The sequence below is a fragment of the Podarcis liolepis genome (assembly GCF_965112155.1).
Source record: "Podarcis liolepis genome assembly, chromosome: 3".
Taxonomy (NCBI): domain Eukaryota; kingdom Metazoa; phylum Chordata; class Lepidosauria; order Squamata; family Lacertidae; genus Podarcis; species Podarcis liolepis.
This window is the reverse complement of record NC_139557.1, coordinates 120,833,081-120,859,705: the sequence shown is the minus strand read 5'-3', so window position 1 is coordinate 120,859,705 and position 26,625 is coordinate 120,833,081. Positions and strand designations below refer to the sequence as shown.

Sequence of the window (26,625 nt, the reverse complement as noted above, 5' to 3'; positions counted from 1 at the left end):
TGTATTTTTCGCTCCATAAGACGCACCAGACCACAAGACGCACCTAGTTTTTGGAGGAGGAAAACAAGAAAAAAAATATTCTGAATCTCAGAAGCCAGAACAGCAAGAGGGATCGCTGCGCAGTGAAAGCAGCGATCCCTCTTGCTGTTCTGGCTTCTGGGATAGCTGCGCAGCCTGCATTCGCTCCATAAGACACACACACATTTCCCCTTACTTTTTAGGAGGGGAAAAGTGAGTCTTATAGAGCAAAAAATACGGTAAATGGAGAGCCTTTTGTCTCTTCGATTCAAAGTCTTCCCTTTTTATAGTTCTGTTGCTCACTGTCTGCATACCTGTTTATGCTTGTTAAATTTGTATCCTACCTTTTGGGATGCAAAGCAGCGCTTAGAGTGAGCTGAAGGTATTTTTTTGGAGCAGCCATTTTAGGGGGGTTTCCCCCCCTCTATATTCTTGAACTTCTGCTTTATTCTGATATTGGAGAAAGCTACCTAGATCCCTTGCTACAGAACAAGGAGTTCTGGAATGTGCAATAAAAACGGAGCTTTCAGTTGCTTATAAATAACCTGTTACGTGACCTGGAGGGCAGCCACAGAAAAACAAATAAATTTGAAATCTATTTCCCCCAACAGCTGTGGAGCTTCCGAGTTCTGGGAGTATCTACACATTAAGATGTGTATATCTCCCCTATTTTATTTCCGTTTCATTTTATTACTAATAAGAAACTATGTTGTGCATACTTTGAAGTTCTGAATTTAAGTCTGTGCTCTTTTGAGATGCTCTGCAGACTAACTCAATAAATTCTAGCCTAGTGCTAGATGCCCACCGATCGCTGGTTATTGTTTCCTGAAGGTTAACTCCAAGCTACCTCTTGACTCCCAGAAAGAAGCCGCGTAATTAATGCCACGGACCCGGGCCGGGAACTGCGTCGAGTGTGCTTCTCCAGCCTCGTGAAATGGGTTATTGCGCATACTTAATATGCAACTCGAAGAGCTGCTTTTTAAAGCTAACCTTTACAGATTTAATAGAATAAAAGATGATATTGAAATGCCGCTCTTTGGCGGCGATCTCCCGCCCGAGGCAAGACACGCACGGAATGAGATCCGGGGGCTTTCGAGGCCCGGCCCCTCACAGCCCCATCTGCCTGTGAGGCTTCAGCCTACAGGCATGCCGAGATGAAAGGGGAACCGACGTCGGCACCAGGGAAATGTCAAGAGAGCCAGCGCAAATCCTTGGGAACTTGCTGGAGCATTTTGCAAACCGAAAACAGTGGGATGTAATCAATTGGTGCAGTCAAATGGATGCCAGTGTGGTGTAGTGGTTAAGAGCGGTGGACTCGTAATCTGGGGAACCGGGTTCGCTTCCCCGCTCCTCCACATGCAGCTGCTGGGTGACCTTGGGCTAGTCACACTTCTCTGAAGTCTCTCAGCCCCACTCACCTCACAGAGTGTTTGTTGTGGGGGAAGAAGGGAAAGGAGAATGTGAGCCACTTTGAGACTCCTTCGGGTTGTGATAAAGCAGGATATCAAATCCAAACTACTCTTCTTCTCTTGTTCAAATGCAACATTCCCTGCTACCCTAGAGGGAAATCCAGTTGGTGTAACTTCCTGTTCCACTGGTCTGGAGCTTCAGAATGCGGAAGCTAGACCGGTGACTGGGAGCGGCCGCCGAGACCTACATTGGCTCCCAGTACGTTTCCGAGCACAATTAAAGTGTTGGTGCTGACCTTTAAAGCCCTAAACATCCTCAGTCCAGTATACCTGAAGGAGCATCTCCACCCCCATCGTTCTGCCCGGACACTGAGGTCCAGCACCGAGGGCCTTCGGACGGTTCCCTCCCTGCGAGAAGCCAAGTTACAGGAAACCAGGCAGAGGGCCTTCTCGGTAGTGGCACCCGCCCTGTGGAACACCCTCCCACCAGATGTCAAAGAGAAAAAGAACTACCAGATTTTTAGAAGACATCTGAAGACAGCCTTGTTTAGGGAAGTTTTTAATGTTTAATAGACTACTGTATTTTAATACTTTGTTGGATGCCGTCCAGAGTGGCTGGGGAAGCCCAGCCAGATGGGCAGGGTATAAATTCTATTCTATTCTATTCTCCTTGCATGTGACTTGGGAGATGGGGTGGCTCTGGCTGACTCCAGCCATTTTCCCAGTCCAGTTCGTCCTGACACTGCTGTTGTCTTGCTCTGTCTTTTCATAGAATCATAGAGTTGGAAGAGACCACAAGGGCCATCGAGTCCAACCCCCTGCCAAGCAGCAAACACCATCAGAGCACTCCTGACATATGGTTGTCAAGCCTCTGCTTAAAGACCTCCAAAGTTGGAGACTCCACCACACTCCTTGGCAGCAAATTCCACTGTCGAACAGCTCTTACTGTCAGGAAGTTCTTCCTAATGTTTAGGTGGAATCTTCTTTCTTGTAGTTTGGATCCATTGCTCCGTGTCCGCTTCTCTGGAGCAGCAGAAAACAACCTTTCTCCCTCCTCTATGTGACATCCTTTTATATATTTGAACATGGCTATCATATCACCCCTTAACCTTCTCTTCTCCAGGCTAAACATGCCCAGCTCCCTTAGCCGTTCCTCATAAGGCATCGTTTCCAGGCCTTTGACCATTTTGGTTGCCCTCCTCTGGACACTTTCCAGTTTGTCAGTGTCCTTCTTGAATTGTGGTGCCCAGAACTGGACACAGTACTCCAGGTGAGGTCTGACCAGAGCAGAATACAGTGGCACTATTACTTCCCTTGATCTAGATGCTATGCTCCTATTGATGCAGCCCAGAATTGCATTGGCTTTTTTAGCTGCCGCGTCACACTGTTGGCTCATGTCAAGTTTGTGGTCAACCAAGACTCCTAGATCCTTTTCACATGTACTGCTCTCAAGCCAGGTGTCACCCATCTTGTATTTGTGCCTCTCATTTTTTTTGCCCAAGTGCAATACTTTACATTTCTCCCTGTTAAAATTCATCTTGTTTGCTTTTGCCCAGTTCTCTAATCTGTCAAGGTCGTTTTGAAGTGTGATCCTGTCCTCTGGGGTGTTAGCCACCCCTCCCAGTTTGGTGTCATCTGCAAATTTGATCAGGATGCCCTTGAGTCCCTCATCCAAGTCGTTGATAAAGATGTTGAATAAGACCGGGCCCAAGACAGAACCCTGTGGCACCCCACTAGTCACTCTTCTCCAGGATGAAGAGGAACCATTGATGAGCACCCTTTGGGTTCGGTCAGTCAGCCAGTTACAAATCCACTGAGTGGTAGCATAGTCAAGACCGCATTTTACCAGCTTCTTTACAAGAATATCATGGGGCACCTTGTCAAATGCCTTGCTGAAATCAAGGTAGGCTACATCCACTGCGTTCCCTTCATCTACCAGGCTTGTAATTCTGTCAAAAAACGAGATCAGGTTAGTCTGACATGACTTATTTTTCAGAAATCCATGCTGACTGTTGGTGATCACAGCATTCCTTTCTAGGTGCTCACAGACTGTTTGCTTAATGATCTGCTCCAGAATCTTCCCTGGTATTGATGTCAGACTGACTGGGCGGTAATTATTTGGGTCCTCTCTTTTCCCCTTTTTGAAAATAGGGACAACATTTGCCCTCCTCCAGTCTGCCGGGACTTCGCCTGTTCTCCAGGAATTCTCAAAGATGACTGCCAGTGGTTCTGAGATCACATCTGCCAGTTCTTTTAATACTCTTGGATGCAGTTCATCTGGCCCTGGAGACTTGAATACATCTAAACTTGCGGCCATTCTGCTCTCCTGCAGCCATTTTGCGCTCCAAATGTAATTTTTATGTCTTCTGGATCTCAGCCAGCAGCACACGAGTTCAGACTCCATATGAGATTAACTCAAGAGTTTCTTTGTGTAACTATTTAGGAAAGCCTGCCTTTCCGGGATCAAATCGTGAACTGAAATGTGAGTAAACTTTTTGTTACTTTACTCAGACAGACTCTTGTGGCTTTCTTCTTTTAAGAGGGATCGAAGGGGACACCAGGAATAATATTAACTAAAAGATTCAAACGGATCTGCAAACTAGTTTCCAGTTATATTGAGCGGAACATGCTCTGCTCCATCACTTACTAGCATGAGTTAGGGAAGGATAATACTTACTCAATATATCCTTTCGTACTATATTTAACATTCTCACAAAAACAGCACGTCAAGTAAAAAGGGGGGCATAAAATAGCCCAGAAACAGTGATTGCCGGACACTGACCCAAACACAACCTTTCAGCTTGAGTCACTAAACACTCAATACCGTTATGACTTTCAATCAATATGCATTTATTACGGAAGAGTGGCAATATTTTAGTTTTCCTTTCAATAGCCCTGCAACCCGATTCGTGAGCTCCTCTGAGATCGTCAGTAACCTGCCTCGCAATGGCACTGTGTCGAACTTGTCATGTATGTTACGAGGTTACGCAACTTGTGTCGTTAATATGCATAACAACTGGCCACTTTGCACATTTGCCAGCTGATCTTTTTATGGAGAGGGAAAATGTGCACTTTTCCAAGTCGTAATAACAATGATATTCGTTGTTGTTTTGTTATTCTTCTGCTGCCCATCCAAATGGGTTCCCCAGCCATTCTGGGCGGCTTCGAGCAAAATATAAAAACGCAACAAAACCAAATACATAATCTCCATTGGGTGATTACCCATAATAGCTGGAGGATACAGAAAATGGGAGTCCTGATAGGCACACTCCCCCAAAGCCTGTTGGAGATTATGTGTATCGACCAGAAATTCTGCATAATTCCCTTTTTCCTCCTTTCCCCATATATCACGCGCTTATTATACCTGCTGCGCCAAGGGAGACAGCTGTCGGCCCTTCTTCTCATCCCGTACAGGAAACAGGGATTTAAGCAGCTTTGGCATCTGAGGCACGAAGGACTTCACAGGATTCAAGTAGGATGCAGCCAGGCTACCAAGTCCTAGGGACAACAACAACGACAACAATCAATTCAAAACTCTGCCATCCCTTTGCCTACTGAATGCCCACAGCGCTATGAAAAACCCACCCTGAACCAATTCTAAGTCTTTGGGTTGGTTTGGTTAAAGCCAGGAGTCCCGAGATACAAGAAAAGGTTTTGTCATGCAGTGCACAGTTAGACTGTGGAACTCCCTGCCACAGGGACGGCCACCAACTTGGATGGCTTTAAAAGAGGGTTAGAGAAATTCACAGAGTAGGAGAGGACTTTCCGTGGCTACCAGCCCTGACAGCTCTCCCTCCAGTGTCTGAGACAGCAAAGCTTCTGTATATAATTTCTATTAAATTTTCTGTTTGGGAATTTAAAATACTCATTTTTACGTCCTTAAGATATCAATGACTTCCCTTCTTCTCTTTCCATGGTTCATTTAACATACAGTGGTACCTCAGGTTAAGTACTTAATTCATTCCGGAGGTCCCTTCTTAACCTGAAACTGTTCTTAACCTGTAGCACCACTTTAGCTAATGGGGCCTCCCGCTGCTGCTGCGCCGCCGGAGCACGATTTCTGTTCTCATCCTGAAGCAAAGTTCTTAACCTGAAGCACTATTTCTGGGTTAGCGGAGTCTGTAACCTGAAGCGTATGTAACCTAAAGCATATGTAACCTGAGGTACCACTGTATCATAAATCCCTGGATATTTTACAAAAAACTATACCATTCAGCATTCCGTTATTACACCCATCAAAACTTATTTACACTGTTGAATTTATTTAATTCTGCCAGCATTTTCAGGTGTACACAATTATTCCCCATATATTCAAAAAATGTTTTCCAATCTTCTCTAAATGTACCGTATTTTTCACTCTATAGGGCGCTCCAGACCATAGGGCGCACCTAGTTTTTTTTTTGGGGGGGGGAATAAAGAAAAAAATTATATCCCCCCCCCCCAAGCCCCAAAGAGCAAAGAAGCCACGACAGCGAGCGGGATGGATCCTGCTAACTGTCTTGGCTTCGTTTTTAGCCTCGTTTTTAGAATGGGTCCGGGAGCGAAGGCAAGGTTGCGCTCAGCCTTGCGATCGCTCCCGGAGCTTGCTGCTATCCGCAAGCCTTAATTTTTGGAGGGGGAAAAATGCGTCCTATAGAGCGAAAAATACGGTATGTTCTTCTTGTTCTCTTGTTCTATATGTTAAGTCTGCATATTCCGTCAACTTAAGTTGCCATTCTTCTTTGGTTGGGACCTCACTCATTTTCCATTTTTGGGCTAACAAAACACGGACTGCAGTAGTGGCATACAGTAGTGGCTCCCAGTAGGTTTCCGAGCACAAATCAAAGTGTTGGTGTTGACCTTGAAAGCCCTAAATGGCCTCGGTCCAGTATACCTGAAGGAGCGTCTCCACCCCCATTGTTCTGCCCGGACACTGAGGTCCAGCGCCGAGGGCCTTCTGGCGGTTCCCTCACTGCGAGAAGTGAGGTAACAGGGAACCAGGCAGAGGGCCTTCTTGGTGGTGGCGCCCACCCTGTGGAACGCCCTCCCAGCAGATGTCAAAGAGAAAAACAACTACCAGACTTTTAGAAGACATCTGAAGGCAGCCCTCTTTAGGGAAGCTTTGAATGTTTAATAGACTATTTTATTTTGATATTCTGTTGGAAGCCGCCCAGAGTGGCTGGGGAAACCCAGCCAGATGGGTGTGTGTGTGTGTGTGCGCGTGCGCGCGCGTGTGTATATATATATATATATATATATATGCAGGTTTTGGTGTCTTCGGGTGTCTTCCCGTGTAAGAGTTGGGGTGTCTAGGCGACGTTTCGACGAGGTCTCACTCGTCATCTTCAGGCTGGTGCTTTCGGCTTCTTGTTACTGGAACAGAGCAGGATCTCAGTGTTTGAGTTCCTATAAATACTGTTGAGGGGGTGTGGTGTATAGCCTCCAACGTTCTGGGCAGAGAGGAAGTTCCCAGGTTAGTGTGTCTTTTCTTCTTTTGTTCCTTAATTACTTGAGGGATATCTTGAGTGATTTCTTGAGTGATATTCTGAGTACCACTTAGGTGGGTCATTAAGTGTGGATTAGTTGCTAAAGCTTTCGTGTGTTGACCTCTTGAGCTTGTGAAGAGTTTTTCTGAGAAGATGGCTGTACTGCACTTAGTTGTGCTCTGGCTTGGCTTCGTGTATAGGGGCGAGCTGTGGTTTTGTGCCCTGTGCCAGCCAGATCTGTGTAGGGATTGCAGGGGGGTGCAGCATCCGGAAGTGCCACTATGGTTTGGCTACTGGATGGTGTCTGTAATTTATCTGTGGAGAGGGTCTGGGTTTGGGTCTGGTGTGGTTGATTGTGTTCTGCGATACGTGCATTTATTCGTCTGTTTGTTTGTCCAATGTACGTGGCTGGGCAGACTTTGCAGGGTATTTCATAGACCCCTTGGTTTTCCAACTGGATTTTATCTTTGGGGTTTCTGAGGATATTGGCTATTTTTTGGTTGGTGCAAAAGACGAATAAATGCACGTATCGCAGAACACAAGAATGCCGTCAAAAAAGAAGAAAAAACTTCCTCTCTTTTCCAACACATGAAAGAAACAGGACACGAAATTAATTTTGCAGATTCCAAATTGCTCTTTAACATGGAACATCACCACAAGAGAATAATCATGGAAGCCATCGAGATAGAGAAACACCCTCACAACATGAACAAGCGTGACGACACGTCCCGCCTGCCAGACATCTGGAAATTAGCCCTCCCCACAAAAACCGACACCAGAACCAGAGGCACACAGAACGCCATCACCAATCAACCACACCAGACCCAAACCCAGACCCTCTCCACAGATAAATTACAGACACCATCCAGTAGCCAAACCATAGTGGCACCTCCGGATGCTGCACCCCCCTGCAATCCCTACACAGATCTGGCTGGCACAGGGCACAAAACCACAGCTCGCCCCTATACACGAAGCCAAGCCAGAGCACAACTAAGTGCAGTACAGCCATCTTCTCAGAAAAACTCTTCACAAGCTCAAGAGGTCAACACACGAAAGCTTTAGCAACTAATCCACACTTAATGACCCACCTAAGTGGTACTCAGAATATCACTCAAAAAATCACTCAAGATATCCCTCAAGTAATTAAGGAACAAAAGAAGAAAAGACACACTAACCTGGGAACTTCCTCTCTGCCCAGAACGTTGGAGGCTATACACCACACCCCCTCAACAGTATTTATAGGAACTCAAACACTGAGATCCTGCTCTGTTCCAGTAACAAGAAGCCGAAAGCACCAGCCTGAAGATGACGAGTGAGACCTCGTCGAAACGTCGCCTAGACACCCCAACTCTTACACGGGAAGACACCCGAAGACACCAAAACCTGCATTCCTGTACCCGTGAAAATCTACGAAAGCAAATATATATATATATATATATATATATATATATATATATATATATATATAAAATATTATTACTAAATAACCTTTTTTGACACCTGGGAATTTCAGTCTGAATTATCCTCAACAGAAAGGACTCTTGGTTTTGGGGGAAAGTACTTTTGAACATTTTTTTCAATTCATTATGGATCATTTCCTAATAATCTTTTACCCTTTAATAAGTCCACCACATAGGAAAGAACGTTCCCTCTGCCTTTGCATCTCCAGCACTTATCTCATTCAGTCTTACACATCTTTGCAAGCCTAAGTACTTCTTAGGACACTGACAAACTGGAACGTGTCCAGAGGAGGGCAACCAAAATGGTCAAAGGCCTGGAAACGATGCCTTATGAGGAACGGCTAAGGGAGCTGGGCATGTTTAGCCTGGAGAAGAGGAGGTTAAGGGGTGATATGATAGCCATGTTCAAATATATAAAAGGATGTCACCTAGAGGAGGGAGAAAGGTTGTTTTCTGCTGCTCCAGAGAAGCGGACACGGAGCAATGGATCCAAACTACAAGAAAGAAGATTCCACCTAAACATTAGGAAGAACTTCCTGACAGTAAGAGCTGTTTGACAGTGGAATTTGCTGCCTGGGAGTGTGGTGGAGTCTCCTTCTTTGGAGGTCTTTAAGCAGAGAATGACAACCATATGTCAGGAGTGCTCTGATGGTGTTTCCTGCTTGGCAGGGGGTTGGACTCGATGGCCCTTGTGGTCTATTCCAACTCTATGATTCTATGATTCTAAGAAGTAGCCTAGCTACAACTGGGCTGTGTGTGTGTGCTCTCTGTCCTACCCTGGCTAACCACAAGGGCTTCTTTCGCTGGTTATGTTCTTACCTGGGTCTGCAGAACCGTTCTGCTGCGGAGAGTCTGAGAGGCTAGACCTGGACCTGTTCGAATGCACTGAGTTTTGTGATACATCTTGCTGGCTTTCCCAACGACTCTAAAAACAATTCAGAAAGGGGACGGGGGAGAGAAACCAAGAGAGATGAAACCGGAAGTCCCAACGCTCAGGAAATATTTGGCCAAAGTTTCCCCGTAGAAAACATCGTAAGCAAAAGAAGCAGAGCAGCAAAGAACAGGAATCCTTGACCCAAAGAACAATTCAAAGCACTGTTTTTGATCTATAAAGCCTTAAACGGCTCAGGACCGCAATACCTCAAGGACCGTTTCTTCCCATATATACCCTGAGATCATCAACCAAAGTCTTTCTTCATGTGCCTCCTCCGTAAGAGGTCCAGAGGCTGGCAACACAAAAACAGGGCCTTTTCTGCAGTGGCTCCCCATTTGGGAAATGTTCTCCCCAGGGAGACTCGCCTGGTAACTCTGTTGCATATCTTCAGGCACCAGGCAAAAGCAGTCCTCTTCTTCCAGGCCTTTGGCTAATTAAACAACCTATGGTCTTTGAAACGGGGAGGGTGGAATTGTTATGTATTTTTGTGTTTTTATATTGCAAAGAGTCTTGTGCTCCTCAGATGAAGGGTGGCAGGGTAATTTAATAATGTACGAACAATGCTCTCTTGAGATTTCTAAAATGCCCTCTGCAACCTGGTGCCTGTCATAAGTTTCAGAATACAATTCCCCTTTACAGTTGTACCTTGCTTCTTGAACAGAATGCATTCCGGAAGTCCGTTCGAAAACCAAGGCGCGACGTCCATTGCCTGCAGGAGTGTGCTGCAGCCAATCGGAACCGTTCGAAAACCGGAACACTCACTTCCGGGTTTTGATCGTTTAGGATCCGAAATGTACGAGTTTCAAGGTGTTCAGCAACCAAGGTACGACTGTATTATGTTTTTAGATATCCTGTAGGCCACAGGAGTGGCTGGGGGAACCCAGCCAGATATTTGGGGCATTATTATCATCATCAACCACTGATTCTATATGTATATATATATATATGTTTGTAACCAACTGCTGCCTTTTTATATATACTTCAAGGCTTTTACATGTTATTTTCCTTTTTACGGTTTTTATTTGTATAATGCCTAATAAAGGTTTGATTTCAACTATTATCATCATCATCATCATCATCATCATCATCATCATCATCAGACTCAGCACAGCCACAGTCCCCTCAGCCCCTTGGGCTGGGCCTGATGGGAGATGTGGTCAAAAAACAGTCCGTAGAATATCAGTCCATAGAAAATATTCCAATCACTTTGTCCCACAAGCGGCAGCTGCAGTGGTGATGCTTCTCTTCGGATAACGCAGAACCGCAACCCAGCTGTAGAGATTACTGCTCTTTGAATAAACCTGGCCTAGCCTTCTGCAACCTAATTAGGAAATTAAGACAGGTTTAAGGAGCCTCCGGCCTTTGGTCCAATGTGTGACCCGCTGTAATCAGAAGATTACGGCAACTGAGAACATTTTGCCCGCAACGCCGTTGGAGGTTGCTCCTATCATCTACAGTTACCCAGCTATTTGTGATTTTTTGCAAAGCCGTAATTTTATCATCTGCGATTAGAAGCCTGGGCTGGTGGGGGCGGAATGCACAGAAAGAGCCAGATGTTTCAGACGACAACTCCCATCCCTTGGCGGTGTGGATCCGTAACGTTCAAAGTGAGGCATCAGCGTTGAAGACCTTCTTACAAGCTCAGGCTGAATCACACCCACAGACCTATCGCTTCCCTGATGTGGTTTCAGGCAGAGAGAGAGAGAGAATGATCACGCTCATCACTTCAGCCTCCCGAAAAGGATCGTAATAATAGAGAAAGACAAGAACGGACTTATTCATTATTTGTCTGGCGAAACCTCTGCCAAATGACTGGGCACAGAGGTCAGACTTCATTAAGCTAATTCTCAACAGCCACTTTTAAGAACATCTCGCTCTCCCCTTGCCCTTGAAAGGTCGATGCACAAATGTCTCAGCGCCTTCTGCACGATGTTTCGCCTTCCTGCCCCTCTCCACGCACCTGTTTTGCAGATGATCCCGGGAAGAAACTGCGGGGAATTTTCGGCCCACCGCTGTCATCTTAAAAGCAAAGAGTTGCTGCAGCGAGGCTGGATGGATCTTGGGTCTGATCCCGCAAGGCAAAATATAGAAGGTGAAAGGAAGTGAGGCCAAGCCCAGAGGGGGGAAATCCAGGACATCATCAAGGTCAGGGGTCAGCAAACGTTTTCAGCAGGGGGCTGGCCCACTATCCCTCAGACCTTGTGGGGGGCCGGACTATATTTTGAAAAAAATATATGAACAAATTCCTGTTGTTGTTGTGGTGGTGGTGGTTTAGTCGTGTCCGACTCTTCGTGACCCCATGGACCAGAGAAGGCCAGGCACTCCTGTCTTCCACTGCCTCCCGCAGTTGGGTCAGACTCATGCTGGTAGCTTCGAGAACACTGTCCCACCATCTCGCCCTCTGTCGTCCCCTTCTCCTTGTGCCCTCCATCTTTCCCAAATCAGGGTCTTTCCCAGGGAGTCTTCTCTTCTCATGAGGTGGCCAAAGTCTTGGAGCCTCAGCTTCAGGATCTGTCCTTCCAGTGAGCACTCAGGGCTGATTTCCTTCAGAATGGATAGGTTTGATCTTCTTGCAGTCCACGGGACTCTCTAGAGTCTCCTCCAGCACCAGAATTCAAAAGCATCAATTCTTCGGCGATCAGCCTTCTTTATGGTCCAGCTCTCACTTCCATACATCACTACTGGGAAAACCAGAGCTTTAACTATACGGGCCTTTGTTGGCAAGGTGATGTCTCTGCTTTTTAAGATGCTGTCTAGGTTTGTCATTGCTTTCCTCCCAAGAAGCAGGCGTCTTCTAATTTTGTGGCTTCTGTCTCCATCTGCAGTGATCATGGAGCCCAAGAAAGTAAAATCTCTCACTGCCTCCATTTCTTCCCCTTCTATTTGCCAGGAGGTGATGGGCCCAGTGGCATATGATATAATGCTATTGTTTTAGTTAAATAATTTGTTTAAATTGTTATTAAGGAAATTGTTATTTTTTCCTTCCAATAAAGTGCAGCAGAAAACTTGTCCAAATATAAACAATGATTTCATAATTATCTGTCTATGCATTTCTAATAGTATAACAAAATCAGTAATTTTTGATATACCTGTAAAAACTACTCCGAAAATTTATTATTCCAAAAATGAAACCTTCATCTGGTTGTAAATATTAAGATTATACCAGCAAGAAGGAGTCTTTCTTTTTTAAAAAAAATGATTTAAATCAAGTCTTACTGACTAGTGATTTAAATCAAATCCATCCTGTAAGCACCAAACACGGACAGCGAATTATCGGGGGCCTGATGAGCCTCCTGTTTTTACTGCCAGCTTAGTAAGGTAAAGGGACCCCTGACCATTAGGTCCAGTCGTGGCCGACTCTGGGGTTGCGGCACTCATCTCGCTTTATTGGCCGAGGGAGCCGTCGTACAGCTTCCGGGTCCTCCTGTGGCCAGCATGACTAAGCCGCTTCTGGCAAACCAGAGCAGTGCACGGAAATGCCGTTTACCTTCCCGCCAGAGTGGTACCTATTTATCTACTTGCACTTTGTGCTTTCAAACTGCTAGGTTGGCAGGAGCAGAGACCGAGTAACGGGAGCTCACTCCGTCGCAGGGATTCATACCGCCAACCTTCTGATCGGCAAGTCCTAGGCTCTGTGGTTTAACCCACAGGGCCACCCACGTCCCTACTGCCAGCTTAGGAATGCAAAAAACCAACTTGCATGTGTGAGTCAATGGCTGTTAGGCCACAGATAACATGACCTGATTGCCACTAAACCAGGCAGGCGTCAGCTCACACTGCAGACATCTGTGCGCAACCGAAGTCATGTCCAGGTACCGTCAAGAACCACTCCCACATTTCATTCTAAATTTGCAGAAGAGCAAGGACGTTCCACATAGCTTATGCTGAGTCTGGGATTTTGGCATTTGGAGAGGGAAGGTTTGGGACACGAAAAAAGGAGATTTTTGTGACTGTATACAGCAGGGGCCTCTGCAGTGCTTGGCATGGGTGGGTAGCCGTGTCATGCGCCTGCTTTGGGGGTACAGCCAAATCTACCACCTGACCGACACTTACTGTGCCCGCTGCAGAGTCGACTGGACAGCGGTCACTTGCCAATGGGCCAAATTGCAAGACATGGAAAAGGATCCGTTAACTACTGAATGCTATACAAAGTCACTTGCCCCATAGTTGAACCTCACCAGTTTGGTTATGAAGACTGGCTCAGTGCTCACTGTTTTAACAGTTCCAGCCTAGCTTTACTTACTAAATTCAGGGTGGATAAAAGATTCGGAACAGACATTGGATTCAGGATGAACGAAATGAACCAAAAGTAATGTTAGACAAATTCACTGGAGGACGGCAGCTGGCTTGACAGAGAAACAAAACCTCCATGTTCTGTGGCAGTATAGCACCGAATACTAGGTGCCTGGGCACAAACAAAGTTTTGGGTTTCGTCTTCATGTCCTGCCTGTTGACTTCTCAGAAGGGGCTGGCTGTTCGCTGTTGGGACAGGATTCTGATCTCCCTGTGCAGTCCAACACACTTGATCTATGCGCCATGTTTATGCTTATACAGTGGTACCTCGGGATGCGAACAGGATCCATTCCGGAGCCCCGTTCGCATCCTGAACGCAACGTAAGATATGTCAGCGCGAGTCGCATTTTGCCGCTTCCGCACATGCGCATGACATCATTTTTAGCGTCTGCGCATGCGCGAGTGGCGAAACCCGGAAGTAACGCGCTCCGTTACTTCCGGGTTGCCGTGGAGCGCAACTCGAATGCGCTCAACCCAAAGCACATTCAACCCGAGGTATGACTGTAATTCCATTGGCTCGTGTGCATCTATTGCTAGCCATTTTTATCCCCACAGGCTTTTTGTCAGCGCTGTAGGGTCTTTGGGGCAGATACCCAATGTATCTGGGGCTTCTTTCATGGTCTAAAGTTCTCTGCAAATTGATGGCACTGTACAAGAGATAGGGTCTCAGAAGCAAGACTTATTTGACTGGTCGGATAAAGTCATCAGGCTCACGGCTCAGGGAGCAATGCGCGTTCCACACTGACATGCTGACCACCACCTTTCAAAGAGTTACACCTCCTCCCAGGTTAACGAAGCACAGGGCGAAAACGAAGAACGACAACAGCATTTCCAAAGCAGGTTTTTAAGGGTTAGTGAGCAAGGCGGTTCACGGGAAAGCACTCCAGAATGGGATAACAGATTTATCCGTTCATTAGGTGAACCTAATGAATTAGTTACCTCTGCCTGGACCTTTGGATACTGACACATGCAATGGGGGTGGATACCGTTGAAGGGTTAAGAAACAAAAACAAAAGAGAAAGAAAGAGAGAACAATGAAAATCCGGATTACGAATGATTTGGCACACCCCGCCCTCCCCACCCCAGCACAAATTAAAAGCCCCCTTAGCTTGGTCAAAGGGAACATGCCTTGATGGGTCGCTTTGCAGATGCTCTGGAATCCGACAGAAATATTGGGAAATGCAGAAGCCGCCCCCCCCCCAAAAGGAGCCACGGATTTCCTCCAACGCTTTTCCAGCAGAAGTTATGGCTCTTACAGAGACAAACCACGTCAAGTCCCGTTGACTTCCAAGAAGGAGAATCGAGGAAGCGCCCAACTTGCTCTCACCGAAAACAACAGGACTGAGAACGTGCTTAGCTATGGATGGAGCAAGTTGTCTTTCACTGTGTCAGAGCCACCGGTCTACCTAGTTCAGCGCTGTCTGCAATGACCGCCAATATCTCCCCGGGGTTTTGGGCAGAATTCCTTGCCAGCCTTTCTTGGAGATGCCTGGGATGGCACCATCTACGGTCCTCCCTCAGTTTGCACTTAACGGACACAAGTGCTAAAAGCGCAAGGGCATTTCACAACCTGAAAAATGGTTGGGAAGAAGATTCCTCCGCTGAATCTTCAGACAAGGCTGAACGGGAGCTACGTCCTAGCATCCCGTCCCGTTACAAGGGGAAGGCGAAGAAGCAGCAGATCATCTTGCCTTGCATGCAGAATGTCCCTGGTGTCAGTTTGCATTTCTTTGTGCAGAAAGGTATTGATCTGATGTGCAAAGCCAATGTGAAAGACCTACATTGGCTCCCAGTATGTTTCCAAACACAATTCAAAGTGTTGGTGCTGACCTTTAAAGCCCTAAATGGCCTCGGTCCAGTATATCTGAAGGAGCGTCTCCATCCCCATCATTCGGCCCAGACACTGAGATCCAGCTCCAAGGGCCTTCTGGCGGTTCCCTCGCTGTGAGAAGTGAAGTTACAGGGAACCAGGCATAGAGCCTTCTTGGTGGTGGCACCCGCCCTGTGGAACGCCCTCCCACCAGATGTCAAGGAAATAAAGAACTATCTGACTTTTAGAAGACATCTGAAGGCAGCCCTTTTTAGGGAAGCTTTTAATGTTTGACGGACTATTGTATTTTAATATTTTGTTGGAAGCTGCCCATAGTGGCTGGGGGGACCCAGCCAGATGGGCAGGGTATAAATAATATATTATTAATTATTATTATTATTATTATTATTATTATTATTATTATTATTATTATTATTAGCCCAACGTCACCCAGTAGCTGCATGTGGAGGAGCGGGGAATTGAACCCAGTTCACCAGATTACGAGTCCACCGCTCTTAACCACTACACCACGCTGGCTCTCTACACCACACAAGGCGTGGCACTGAACTGACAAATGTGAGGAAGGAAGGATCTAATAAATAGAGCCTCTCCTAGTATCTATTCACATCCTAACATGCAGAAGGTCCCAAATTCAATCCCTGGCTTTTCCAGGCAAGGCTGGGTGACACCCTTGTCTGAAGTCCTGCAAAGCTGCTGCCTGCCAGTGAAGACAATACTGAACTAAGTAGCCCAATGGCTGGGATCAGCGTAACACGGCTGCCTATGCTCCTAACAGGGCATTTTCCGTCCTGCTAGGGCAGGGGTCTGCAACCTGCGGCTCCGGAGCCGCATGTGGCTCTTTTACACCTTTGCCGCGGCTCCGGGGCGGATACTAGCGAGGGGAGGAGGCGCATTGTGCGCCCTGACACTCCCCAGTGTGGCGGGCGCTGTACTGGCTGTGACGTCGCATGGGGGCAGTGTGTGCGTTAGTCACGCACCGCCCCAACGTCACCTTCCCGCCCGCTGTCAGATCGCGGCTCCAGAGATATATGTGTTTTAAATGTTGCAATGGTTTTGCGGCTCCCAGTTGTTGTTTTTTCTTCGGAAACGGGTCCAAGTGGCTCTTTTTGTCTTAAAGGTTGCAGACCCCTGTGCTAGTGTGCGCTCTCTCATAAACGTTATCAAAAACAAAACAAAAGAACCCTGCTAAGCGATTTTGAAATCTTACTTTGTAAGTTGCGAGGCTGTACGGCGGGTTTAGATCCTGGCGGCTTCCGGAGAGCTGGAAGAGTGAAAAGGAAGAGGGGACTTTAAAGAAGAAAAAGAAAAAACCCTTTGCTAACTTTTTTTGTGCGTTTGTGTGGCAAAAGTTAACAGCTGAAAACAGAGAACCTAATGATGAATGTTTTGTGGAAGAACGGAAACCCTTTGGGGATTACCGTATTTTTCGCTCTATAAGAAGCACCAGACCACAAGACGCACCTAGTTTTTGGAGGAGGAAAACAAGAAAAAATATATTCTGAATCTCAGAAGCCAGAACAGCAAGAGGGATTGCTGCGCAGTGAAAGCAGCAATCCCTCTTGCTGTTCTGGCTTCTGTGATAGCTGCGCAGCCTGCATTCGCTCCATAAGACGCATACACATTTCCCCTTACTTTTTAAGAAGGAAAAAGTGTGTCTTATAGAGCAAAAAATACGGTATTTAAAGAAATATTATTATCTGATGAACTCGTGAGCAGGATTTGAACTACGAGCAGCAGAAGGGGTTAAAGATTACAGTAGCTCTGTTAAGGTTTTAGAGACAGAAAACAGTGTGGAAACAGAAACAGCATGGAAAAGCAGGTGGGAATGTTTGTATTATGTTTTGAGATGTATGTGTGAAATTTTGGAAAACTTGATTTTAAAACTTCAGGAAAAGGTATGTGAGAAGAGCTGAGCTGAGCTGAGCTCCCACATGGATTTTGGAGCCCGGCCTTCTTGGCTTGGCAGCAGAGGTGGATGCCAGCCCTCACCTGAAGGACTGGAGTGCTTACAAAGGTACTGAGACTGGTGGGGTGGTCCCCGTTCCCAAGCTCATACTGTTCCCCAGCTGCAAGAAGAGGGGGAACATTTCTCTGCCACACTGCCGCCCACCGCATTTCCTGGGGCAGGAGAATCACAATTGTGGAGACTCACTCGGTTGACGTTGGGCGAGCTGAGGCTCTTTCGGTATAGCTTTCCTTTGCCCGTTAGCTGTTCCTTCACCGCAACCTCCTGTGACAGAGAAAATATAATAATAAGAATAAGAATAATTTATTTATACCCCGCCCACTCTGGGCGGCTTCCTGCAAAATATTAAAATACAATAATCCATCAAATATTAAAAGCTTCCCTAAACAGGGCTGCCTTCAGATGTCTTCTAAAAGTCAGATAGTTGCTTATTTCCTTGACATTTTATCATATTTTTTATTATTATTTGTATGCCGCCTTTCCACATTTAAAAAAAACAACGCTCAAGGTGGCTTGCAGCATGACAAGATTTACATAATATAAAAGTCATAAACAATACATAAACCACATCAAAAAAATACACAACCAAATGGGAAACTATTTCCACAGGGCGGGTGCCACCACCAAAAAGGGCCTCTGCCTGGTTCGCTGTGACCTCACTTCTCGCAGGGAGGGAACCGCCAGAAGGCCCTCAGCGCTGGACCTCAGTGTCCGGGCTGAATGATGGGGGTGGAGACGCTCCTTCAGGTATACTGAGCCAAAGCCATTTAGGGCTTTAAAGGTCAGCACCAAAACTTTGAACTGTGCCCAGAAACGTACTGTGAGCCAATGTAGGTCTTTTTTTGGACCAATGTAGGTCTTTCAGAAACAAGAGGAATGGTAAATACCTGAGCTGAACGAAGACAGGGGGGTGGGACGATGACACACCAGCGCCTGTTCTTTGCAGACATGAGGACTACAAACGTAATAGTCTCCCAAAAAATATTTATCCATTTATTTCATAAAAAGTTATCCATTTACAGTCATACCTCGGGTTACAGATGCTTCAGGTTGCGATTTTTTGGGTTGAAACCCGGAAGTACTGGAAAGGGTTACTTCCGGGTTTCGGGGGCCGCGCATGCGCAGAAGCTGTAAATCGCACTCTGCGCATGCGCAGAAGCGCCGAATCACAACCCGCGCGTGCATAGATGCGCCACTTCGGGTTGTGAACGCTGTGGGTTGCGAACGTGCATCCCGTATGGATCACGTTCGCAACCCGAAGAATGCAAGGGGAAGTATTCCCCGGGTTCTGTGATTTTGCATCAGAGGCCCCAACTCCACAGCAAACCAACGGCCACGTGGCGTTTCGACTCGGCATCTGCTCACCTGACGCAACCTGTCCAAAGTAAGGATGTTCTCAACGGCCAGGACACTCCGAAGGTACTTCTCTATCCGGGCTTCCGAATCGGCTGAAGCTGCATTCTCAACGTTGGCAGCCATTCTCGCCAGGGCCTCCCTCTCCTCTGCCCCCTGGGCATCCTGGAAGGAAGACAAGCCGTCCGGAGTTAACCACGCTCCAATAATAATAATAATAATAATAATAATAATAATAATAATAATAATAATAATAATTTTATTTTTATTAATATTTTTACAAATGATTTCCAAAAATCATATACTTTCTTATCTTATACAATGTTTTGGACTTCCATCAACTGCATCTGAAAGATTTTCCAGTCTTTCTCACTTAATCTGCATTTCATTATTTTCAGTATTACATTTAATACTAACTTCACTAATAATTCTTATCATAGTTTTCTCTGCAAAATTTCGCATAGTCCTTACAAAACTTCTTGCAATCCTACTAGTGTAATCTGTTGATTACATTTGCTTTTCAAATAACTCATATATTTACTCTAGTCCTCTGTGAATCTCTGATCCCGCAGGTTTTGACTCCTTCCTGTCATCTTATCCAATTCTGCATAGTCCAAATAATTTATTTATTTATACCCTGCCCATCTGGCTGGTGTTTCCCCAGCCGCTCTGGGCGGCTCCCAACAGAATATTAAAAACACGATAAAACATCAAACGTTATAAACGTCCCTAAACAGGGCTGCCTTCAGATGTCTTCTAAAAGTCAGATAGTTGCTTATTTCCTTGACATCTGATGGAAGGGCGTTCCACAGGAAGGGCGCCACTACCAAGAAGGCCCTCTGCCTGGTTCCCTGTAGCTTTGCTTCTTGCAGTGAGGGAACCGCCAGAAGGCCCTCGGAGCTGGACCTCAGTGTCCGGGCTGAACGATGGGCGTGGAGACGCTCCTTCAGGTATACTGGACCGAGGCCATTTAGGGCTTTGAGAGTCAGCACCAACACTTTGAATTGTGCTCGCTAAATCGCATTTTGCACATGCGCAGAAGCGCCAAATTGCAACCCACGCGTGCGCAGGCACAGGTTGGGAACGCGCATCCCGCACAGATCACGTTCACAACCCGAGCGTCCACTATACAACTATACGACAGCAGTTGAGGGGAGAGGTTTGCTCTGCAAAATATATATATATATATATTCACCTCTGGGATATTTGAGACGATTTCAAAGGTGACTCCACAACCAGGAACGGAACTTCGGTAAGACATTCTTCTCAGGAAACTCTGAGCAAAACCCTGGGAAGGGGGGAAAAGAGGAAAACTTGCAGCTTCAAATAAGTTGGCGGCAAATACAAGGAGGTTTCTTTCAATGGGAGGAAGCCAATAAGCACATTAGCAGCCGCTTAGCGCGAGAGAAGAACAAGCAGCTCCCATCTAGCTCAAAGGAAGACAAAATAGAGGCCTTTTGCAACCTGCGATTCCTGTTCCTGTTCCAACCAAAACAAACATTTGCACAAGTGAGAAAGGTTTTAGTTTATTTGCCACCTGCTTTTAAGCAATTATATTCAAATTGATCCAGACACGGGTGGCGCTGTGGGTTAAACCACAGAGCCTAGGACTTGCCGATCAGAAGGTCGGCGGTTCGAATCCCCGCGACGGGGTGAGCTCCCATTACTCGGTCCCTGCTCTGCCAACCTAGCAGTTCGAAAGCACGTCAAAGTGCAAGTAGATAAATAGGTACCACTCCGGCGGGAAGGTAAATAGTGTTTCCGTGCACTGCTCTGGTTTGCCAGAAGCGGCTTAGTCATGCTGGCCACATGACCCGGAAGCTGTCTGCAGACAAACGCTGGCTCCCTCGGCCTATAGAGCGAGATGAGTGCCGCAACCCCAGAGTCGGTCACGACTGGACCTAATGGTCAGGGGTCCCTTTACCTTTACCTAAACCCATGGCAACCTTTTAGAGCATGCAAGGAATTGTATTTTGTAAATATAAAAACCAAGAACTATTCTTAAAAGGAAAAGTCGCTTCTTCTTTGGGGGTGGAGGCAGCGGAGGGGAAGAAAACCCGAAGGGACCCCAGATGCCATCTAGTCCAACCCCCTGGGATGCAGGTATCAAAGGAAAGCATGCATAGCTCTGCATTTGGCGCACTGGGTGGTGGAGGACATTCACACACCGAACTATATGTCGGTTGTCCTGGTTTCTGGGGACCCCCAACCCCCAAATCTTTCTGGCAGGTGGAAGGATCTGTGGGACTGAGTGCGTCTGAGAGGCTCCGTGCCACATTGAAAACATGATTTGTAATGGTTAGAGATGCTTAGATCCCCAGAAAGCAAACATGTGAATTGACCTCAAGTTTCTAGTGCTGGCACAAATGTTACGTTTAGTAAAATAATAATAAAAATTTATTTATATCCCGCCCTCCCCAGCCGAAACCGGGCTCAGAGCAGCTAACAACAATAAAAGTAACAAACCATTCTAAAATGATTTCATTCCAAAATCAATTCAGAGTCAAATTAATGGCAACCATTGGGCCAGAGGGCTATGAGGATTACAGAAGGAGGGGTCAGACTGTGCCTTGGCCAAAGGCCTGGTGGAACAGCTCGGTCTTGCAGGCCCTGCGGAAAGATGTCAAGTCCCGCATGGCCATAGTCTCTTGTGGCAGAGTGTTCCACCAGATCGGGGCCACAGCCAAAAAAGCCCTGGCTCTGGTTGAGGCCAGCCTAACCTCCCTGTGTCCCGGGACCTCCAAGATGTTTTTGTGTGAAGACCGTAAGGTCCTCCGTGGGACGTCCCAGGAGAGGTGGTCCCGTAGGTACGAGGGTCCTAGGCCGTAGATGACCGAGTCTGGTCATCTGGTTTGCATAGATGACCGAGTCTGGATGTTGCCACCAGAGAGGGCAGGGCCGTCGGATCTGCAAGTGGCATCAGTGAAGGAGGAGGGTAACTTCCCCTCCTGCAAGGGGAAAACTGTGTGCTCCTGGCCACCAGCTCTGCTCCTAGATCTAACCTGGGGGGGGGGGAGGTGTTTCTGGGGAGGTTACTGTTATTTATCAGGGGCAAGTCAGCCAGAACCAACACTGATATCGGGGATGGTTTGCTGCTCTTCCAGACAACCCAGAATGTGCATAGAAGGAATTACATTGTAAAAACAGCAACTTGTGCTTGCTTCCCCCTCTTCCCTCCTCTTCCCTTTTTCCTTGTGTGTCGTGTCTTTCCAGATCATGAGGCAGGGATTGTCTTAGAACCGATTTTAGTTAGCCTTTGGCCTCTTTGGGCGGGGTATAAATGCTGCAAATGAATTACAGAAAACCTAGGAAGGTGATGACTTAACCTGCAGAACCAGCGCAAGCCTCTATCTTTTTTCTCGTGAGCTCAGAGTTATTTGTGCTTCGAATTGCAGACGAGTCTGGCCACCGAATCCTTGGCCACAGAGATCATTGCCAGCAATGATTTAAGACGGGGCAGAGCCATTGTTTATGCTGACAGGGTGCCTCACGAGGTTAAAATCCCGACTCCTGAATTAATGCAGAGATGAGTCATCCCCAGCTTGCTGCAAAACGACTGGGCGCATTGGAAGGTTATTGATACGCTTCTGAAATGCACATTTGGGCTGCACGTCGGTGGCGGCGCTGAATAGCTAAGAAGCCCAATGAGCCCCGCAGGCAGTGGAAGGAAAGGAATTTGTGGAGGGTGTTGCCCGTGTCTGGGGTGTGGAAAATACAGAGGGGGTCACAGCTGAGGAGTGGAGGTCATGATCTGCAAAGCAGAAGGTCCCTTGTCTGATGCTCAACATCTCCAGCACAACCACCTCTGGAAGAAAGGGCTGGGAAAGATCCGAACTTGAGAGCTCCTCAGGGGATTAGAAGGTGTTTAAAGAATATTTGAAATCATCTTGAAAAACCGGAACTCCTATTAGAATAAACAAGTTCCTCTATAAATACTGAAATATCAAATAATATGGATAACAATGTGTAACAGAAAACCAAGTAGTGAGTTGGTTTAATAGTGTGTGAAAGAAAGTAATAGAAATGGAAAGAAATTGCAGTTGAGTAGATTGGAAGTCTAGCACAGGGTAGGGTGAGGGATGGTGGTGGGAAGAAGAAGAAGAGGAGGAGGAGGAGTTTGGATTTGATATCTCGCTTTATCACTACCCGAAGGTGTCTCAAAGTGACTAACATTCTCCTTTCCCTTCCTCCCCCACAACAAACACTCTGTGAGGTGAGTGGGGCTGAGAGACCTCAAAGAAGTGTGACTAGCCCAAGGTCACCCAGCAGCTGCATGTGGAGGAGCGGAGACGCGAACCCGGTTCACCAGATTACGAGTCCACTGCTCTTAACCACTACACCACACTGGAAAAGGAAATATGTGCGGGACTGAATGTGGGTATGTAGGAATATTTTAAAGGATTGTATGAAATGGATGTTTGCTTGTATATCTGTAATATGTATGTATAAATGTATTAAAATTTCTTATAAAATAAAATAAAATAAAATAAAATAAAATAAAATAAAATAAAATAAAATAAAATAAAATAAAATAAAATAAAATAAAGAGAGCTCCTCAGGGAGGAGAAGGCTGCTGTCAATGGCTGCTGGGAATCAACAGGCAGTTCCTGCGAAGGTGGGCGGGTGAAGTTTTGCAATTCCCCCAAATGCTCCACTTCCAAACTGTCCCCCCCAAAACTAGCAGCTGAACAGAAACATGGGGAAATGAGATATTTAAGTGCATTCATGGAGCAGGGGGTTCATACGACCCCAGGAGAACTGACAGTGAAACAGGCCCAGAGGTTATGGGATGAAAAGGAAAAGCATCACAGAATCATAGAATTGAAGAGCTGGAAGGCACCCAAAGGTCATCTAGTCCAACCCTCTGAATGCGAGGCATTTTTTTTTTTGTTTTGCTCGCATCTATCGCGCAGGCTGCAAGGACTTCTTCCCCCATCTCCCCGCAGCACGGAAAAGCACAAGGGATGACGTAAGGAAACCCAACCAATACTGAGTTAAGTTAAAAACCGTCGCACGAACCACAACAGCACCCTAAGTTTCAGGGTGGGAAAAGAGCTGCGTGGAGGGAACTCATCCAGATCACAGCTCAGGGGCTTAAAAGAATAATAATTGCAAGAAGAATGGCAGATGAAGATGATGGAATTTATGGAGCTGGCTGATCTCACCGGGAGAATCCGCAACCAGAAAGAAGAGGACTACCAAGAAGACTGGAAGAAATTTAAAGACTATTTGAATAAATATTCTAATATTAAAGATATGTAACCACTTGAAAGAACCAATCAGGCCTAGGCCTAAATTAGACTTAAATATATAAATAAGAAAATGTATTATAAGAAAGGTAAAGAAATTGGAATGCGACTGTAATACTGTTTTACGAAATAATGATACTGGAAACTGCTACATTCAAATTAAGAGGAAATTCAGATGGAGGAGATTAGAGGAAGTCAACGAAAATGTTCATGAAAATGGATTTTAATTAATTAATTGAGTTTTATCCCCCCCCTGTTTAGGTATGTTAAGTTTGTTATTCTTTTTTCTTCTCTTTTACTTCTTTATTGTGTTGTTGTATATATGTATATATATATATATTTGTTATATCTATTGAAAACTAATAAATATTATTGTAAATAAATAAATAAAGAATAAAAGAATAATAATGCGAGAGGTGAGCGCTGCATGAGTGCAAGTATGAACCCGGTGAGGGCTGGGGTGCCTCTCTAGGCTAAGCACCCTGCAGCGAGGGCATCCATCTAACCTCTTGACGGACACCTGTCTGTCCTCAGAATGCAAAGGGCCTTGGAGCAGTGCCCTCTTGCAAAGAACTGTGCAGAAAGGGGAAGATCAGGGGCAGTGTGAGAGATATATTTTTGACACATCACCAGTGCATCCCAAAGGTGTTTTTAGCAATGGCCCTCAGACATAACTGGCTATTCTGGGATGGTGATGGTAAGGAAAGCGGGAAAGGGGTTAATTTTCCGCGAGTCGGCAGAAATATGGTTCCCCACCACCTCACAGTGAGGCTGCAGGTACCGTGTGACAGCCTTATCTGAGTTGCTCAGCAAACCAGAACAGTGGTGCTGGGTAGATAAGGGCTCAAGTCACAGCAGTCCTTGCTGGGGAGTACAGGAGGATCTGCGGGAGACATGGAGGCTGTTGGAGAGATCCTGTGCAAATGTGGAAGGCTTCGAGAAGAGCTCATCTTGCAAGACTTCTGGACTCGAGAGAACTCTTGCAGTTGCAGGACATTGTGAGCAACTGGATTTTGCACTTGCTGTGTGGACTCTGTCTTTGTAAGCCGGAACCCTCTCTGGGCTCGGAGAGTGGAGACTGCTTGTAGCAACTGTAAATAATTTTTGTGTCTGTGTGCGTATGCCAAGTAAAATCTATCTCTGCTTCCTAGCTGCTTCCTGCAGTGAGCTTAAATGCTTGACTGAACTTCTGTGGTGCACTGTGGAGTCCCAGGAAGACAGGCGACCCATCTCAATTCACTTAGGGGAAAGGAACATGACTCAGCAGCAGAGCAACCTGCTTTGCATGCAAAGGGTTCCAGGTTCGAATCCCCGTGACTGGGTGAGCTCCCGTTGCTCCTGCCAACCTAGCAGTTCGAAAGCAAGCCAAAAAGTCCAAGTAGATCAATAGGTACCACTCTGGTGGGAAAGTAAACAGCGTTTCCGTGCGCTGCTCTGCTTTCGGTGTTTCGTTACACCAGAAGCGGCTCAGTCCTGCTGGCCACATGACCCGGAAAAACTGTCTGCGGACAAACGCCGGCTCCCTCGGCCAGTAAAGTGAGATGAGCACCCCAACCCCAAAGTCGTCTGCGATTAGACTTAACTGTCAGCGGTCCTTTACCTTTTTCTATCTCTAGGTAGGGCTGGGTTAAACCACAGAGCCTAGGGCTTGCCGATCAGAAGGTCGGCGGTTCGAATCCCCGCGACGGGGTGAACTCCTGTTCCTCGGTCCCTGCTCCTGCCAACCTAGCTGTTCAAAAGCATGTCAAGTGCAAGTAGATAAATAGGTACCGCTTTATAGCGGGAAGGTAAACAGCGTTTCCGTGCGCTGCTCTGGTTCGCCAGAAGCAGCTTAGTCATGCTGGCCACATGACCCGGAAGCTGTACACCTGCTCCCTCGGCCAATAAAGAGAGATGAGCGCCGCAACCCCAGAGTTGGCCACGACTGGACCTAATGGTCAGGGGTCCCTTTACCTTAGAACTAGGAAATAATCTGTCTGAAACCGTGGACAGACTCTGGCAGTCAGCGTGGACAGCGCTGGGCTAGATAGAAGGCCGCTTCCTCTATTCCTACTTGTCCTTGTAAAGTGAGGCAGGGGAAAAAAGCACACACGCATACCTCACGTTCCAGTCACAATAGCCACATCCCAGCACACAGGGCAACAGAAAAGGGGGTCACAAACGCCGCCAAAACAAAGCTGGCTACATGAGATGACGAGAGATGGGGTGACCTGCTGGCAACGTAGATTTGCTGAAGCACAGGTGGCTTGCATGCAGCAAAGGCCCATGAGAGTATACAACCTGCCCAACACTGCCTGTTCACAAAAAAACAAAACAAAACCCCTCACAAGGCAGCAAGGGAAATGAATGAAGCATCTTATTCCAGTGGCAAAGGATGCTACAACACAAGCAGTCCTTGGTACTTCAGCTCCTTGCACACATCGTAGCCATGCAGAAAGAGGCTATTGGCACGGGGGCAGAATCGGCAATGGGTTACTACCCTCCTGAAGCCTCTCTGCAGCATTCTGCCGACTGCCAGGGAGCCCGGAGCGAGGAAGAGAGGAGGAAAAGGAAAGAGAGAGAGAGTCAGTTGAGGCAAGAGGGTTAAGCTCCACGGCTGAGTCCCAAAGCTGGAGGGTGAAGCCAGTGGATCCCTTTTCCAAATCCC

General features: G+C 46.6%; 1 protein-coding gene across 1 annotated transcript in view; it reads right to left on the bottom strand.

The window, feature by feature from the left end:
* The window catches only part of KIF13B (kinesin family member 13B), a 199,630-nt gene that overhangs the window by 20,171 nt on the left and 152,834 nt on the right, over window positions 1-26,625 (bottom strand). The window contains 6 exon segments of the mRNA XM_083494982.1: window positions 4,792-4,925; window positions 9,172-9,277; window positions 16,618-16,671; window positions 17,563-17,640; window positions 18,742-18,894; window positions 19,925-20,017. Of these exon segments, the coding sequence (XP_083351108.1) occupies window positions 4,792-4,925; window positions 9,172-9,277; window positions 16,618-16,671; window positions 17,563-17,640; window positions 18,742-18,894; window positions 19,925-20,017 (618 nt within the window).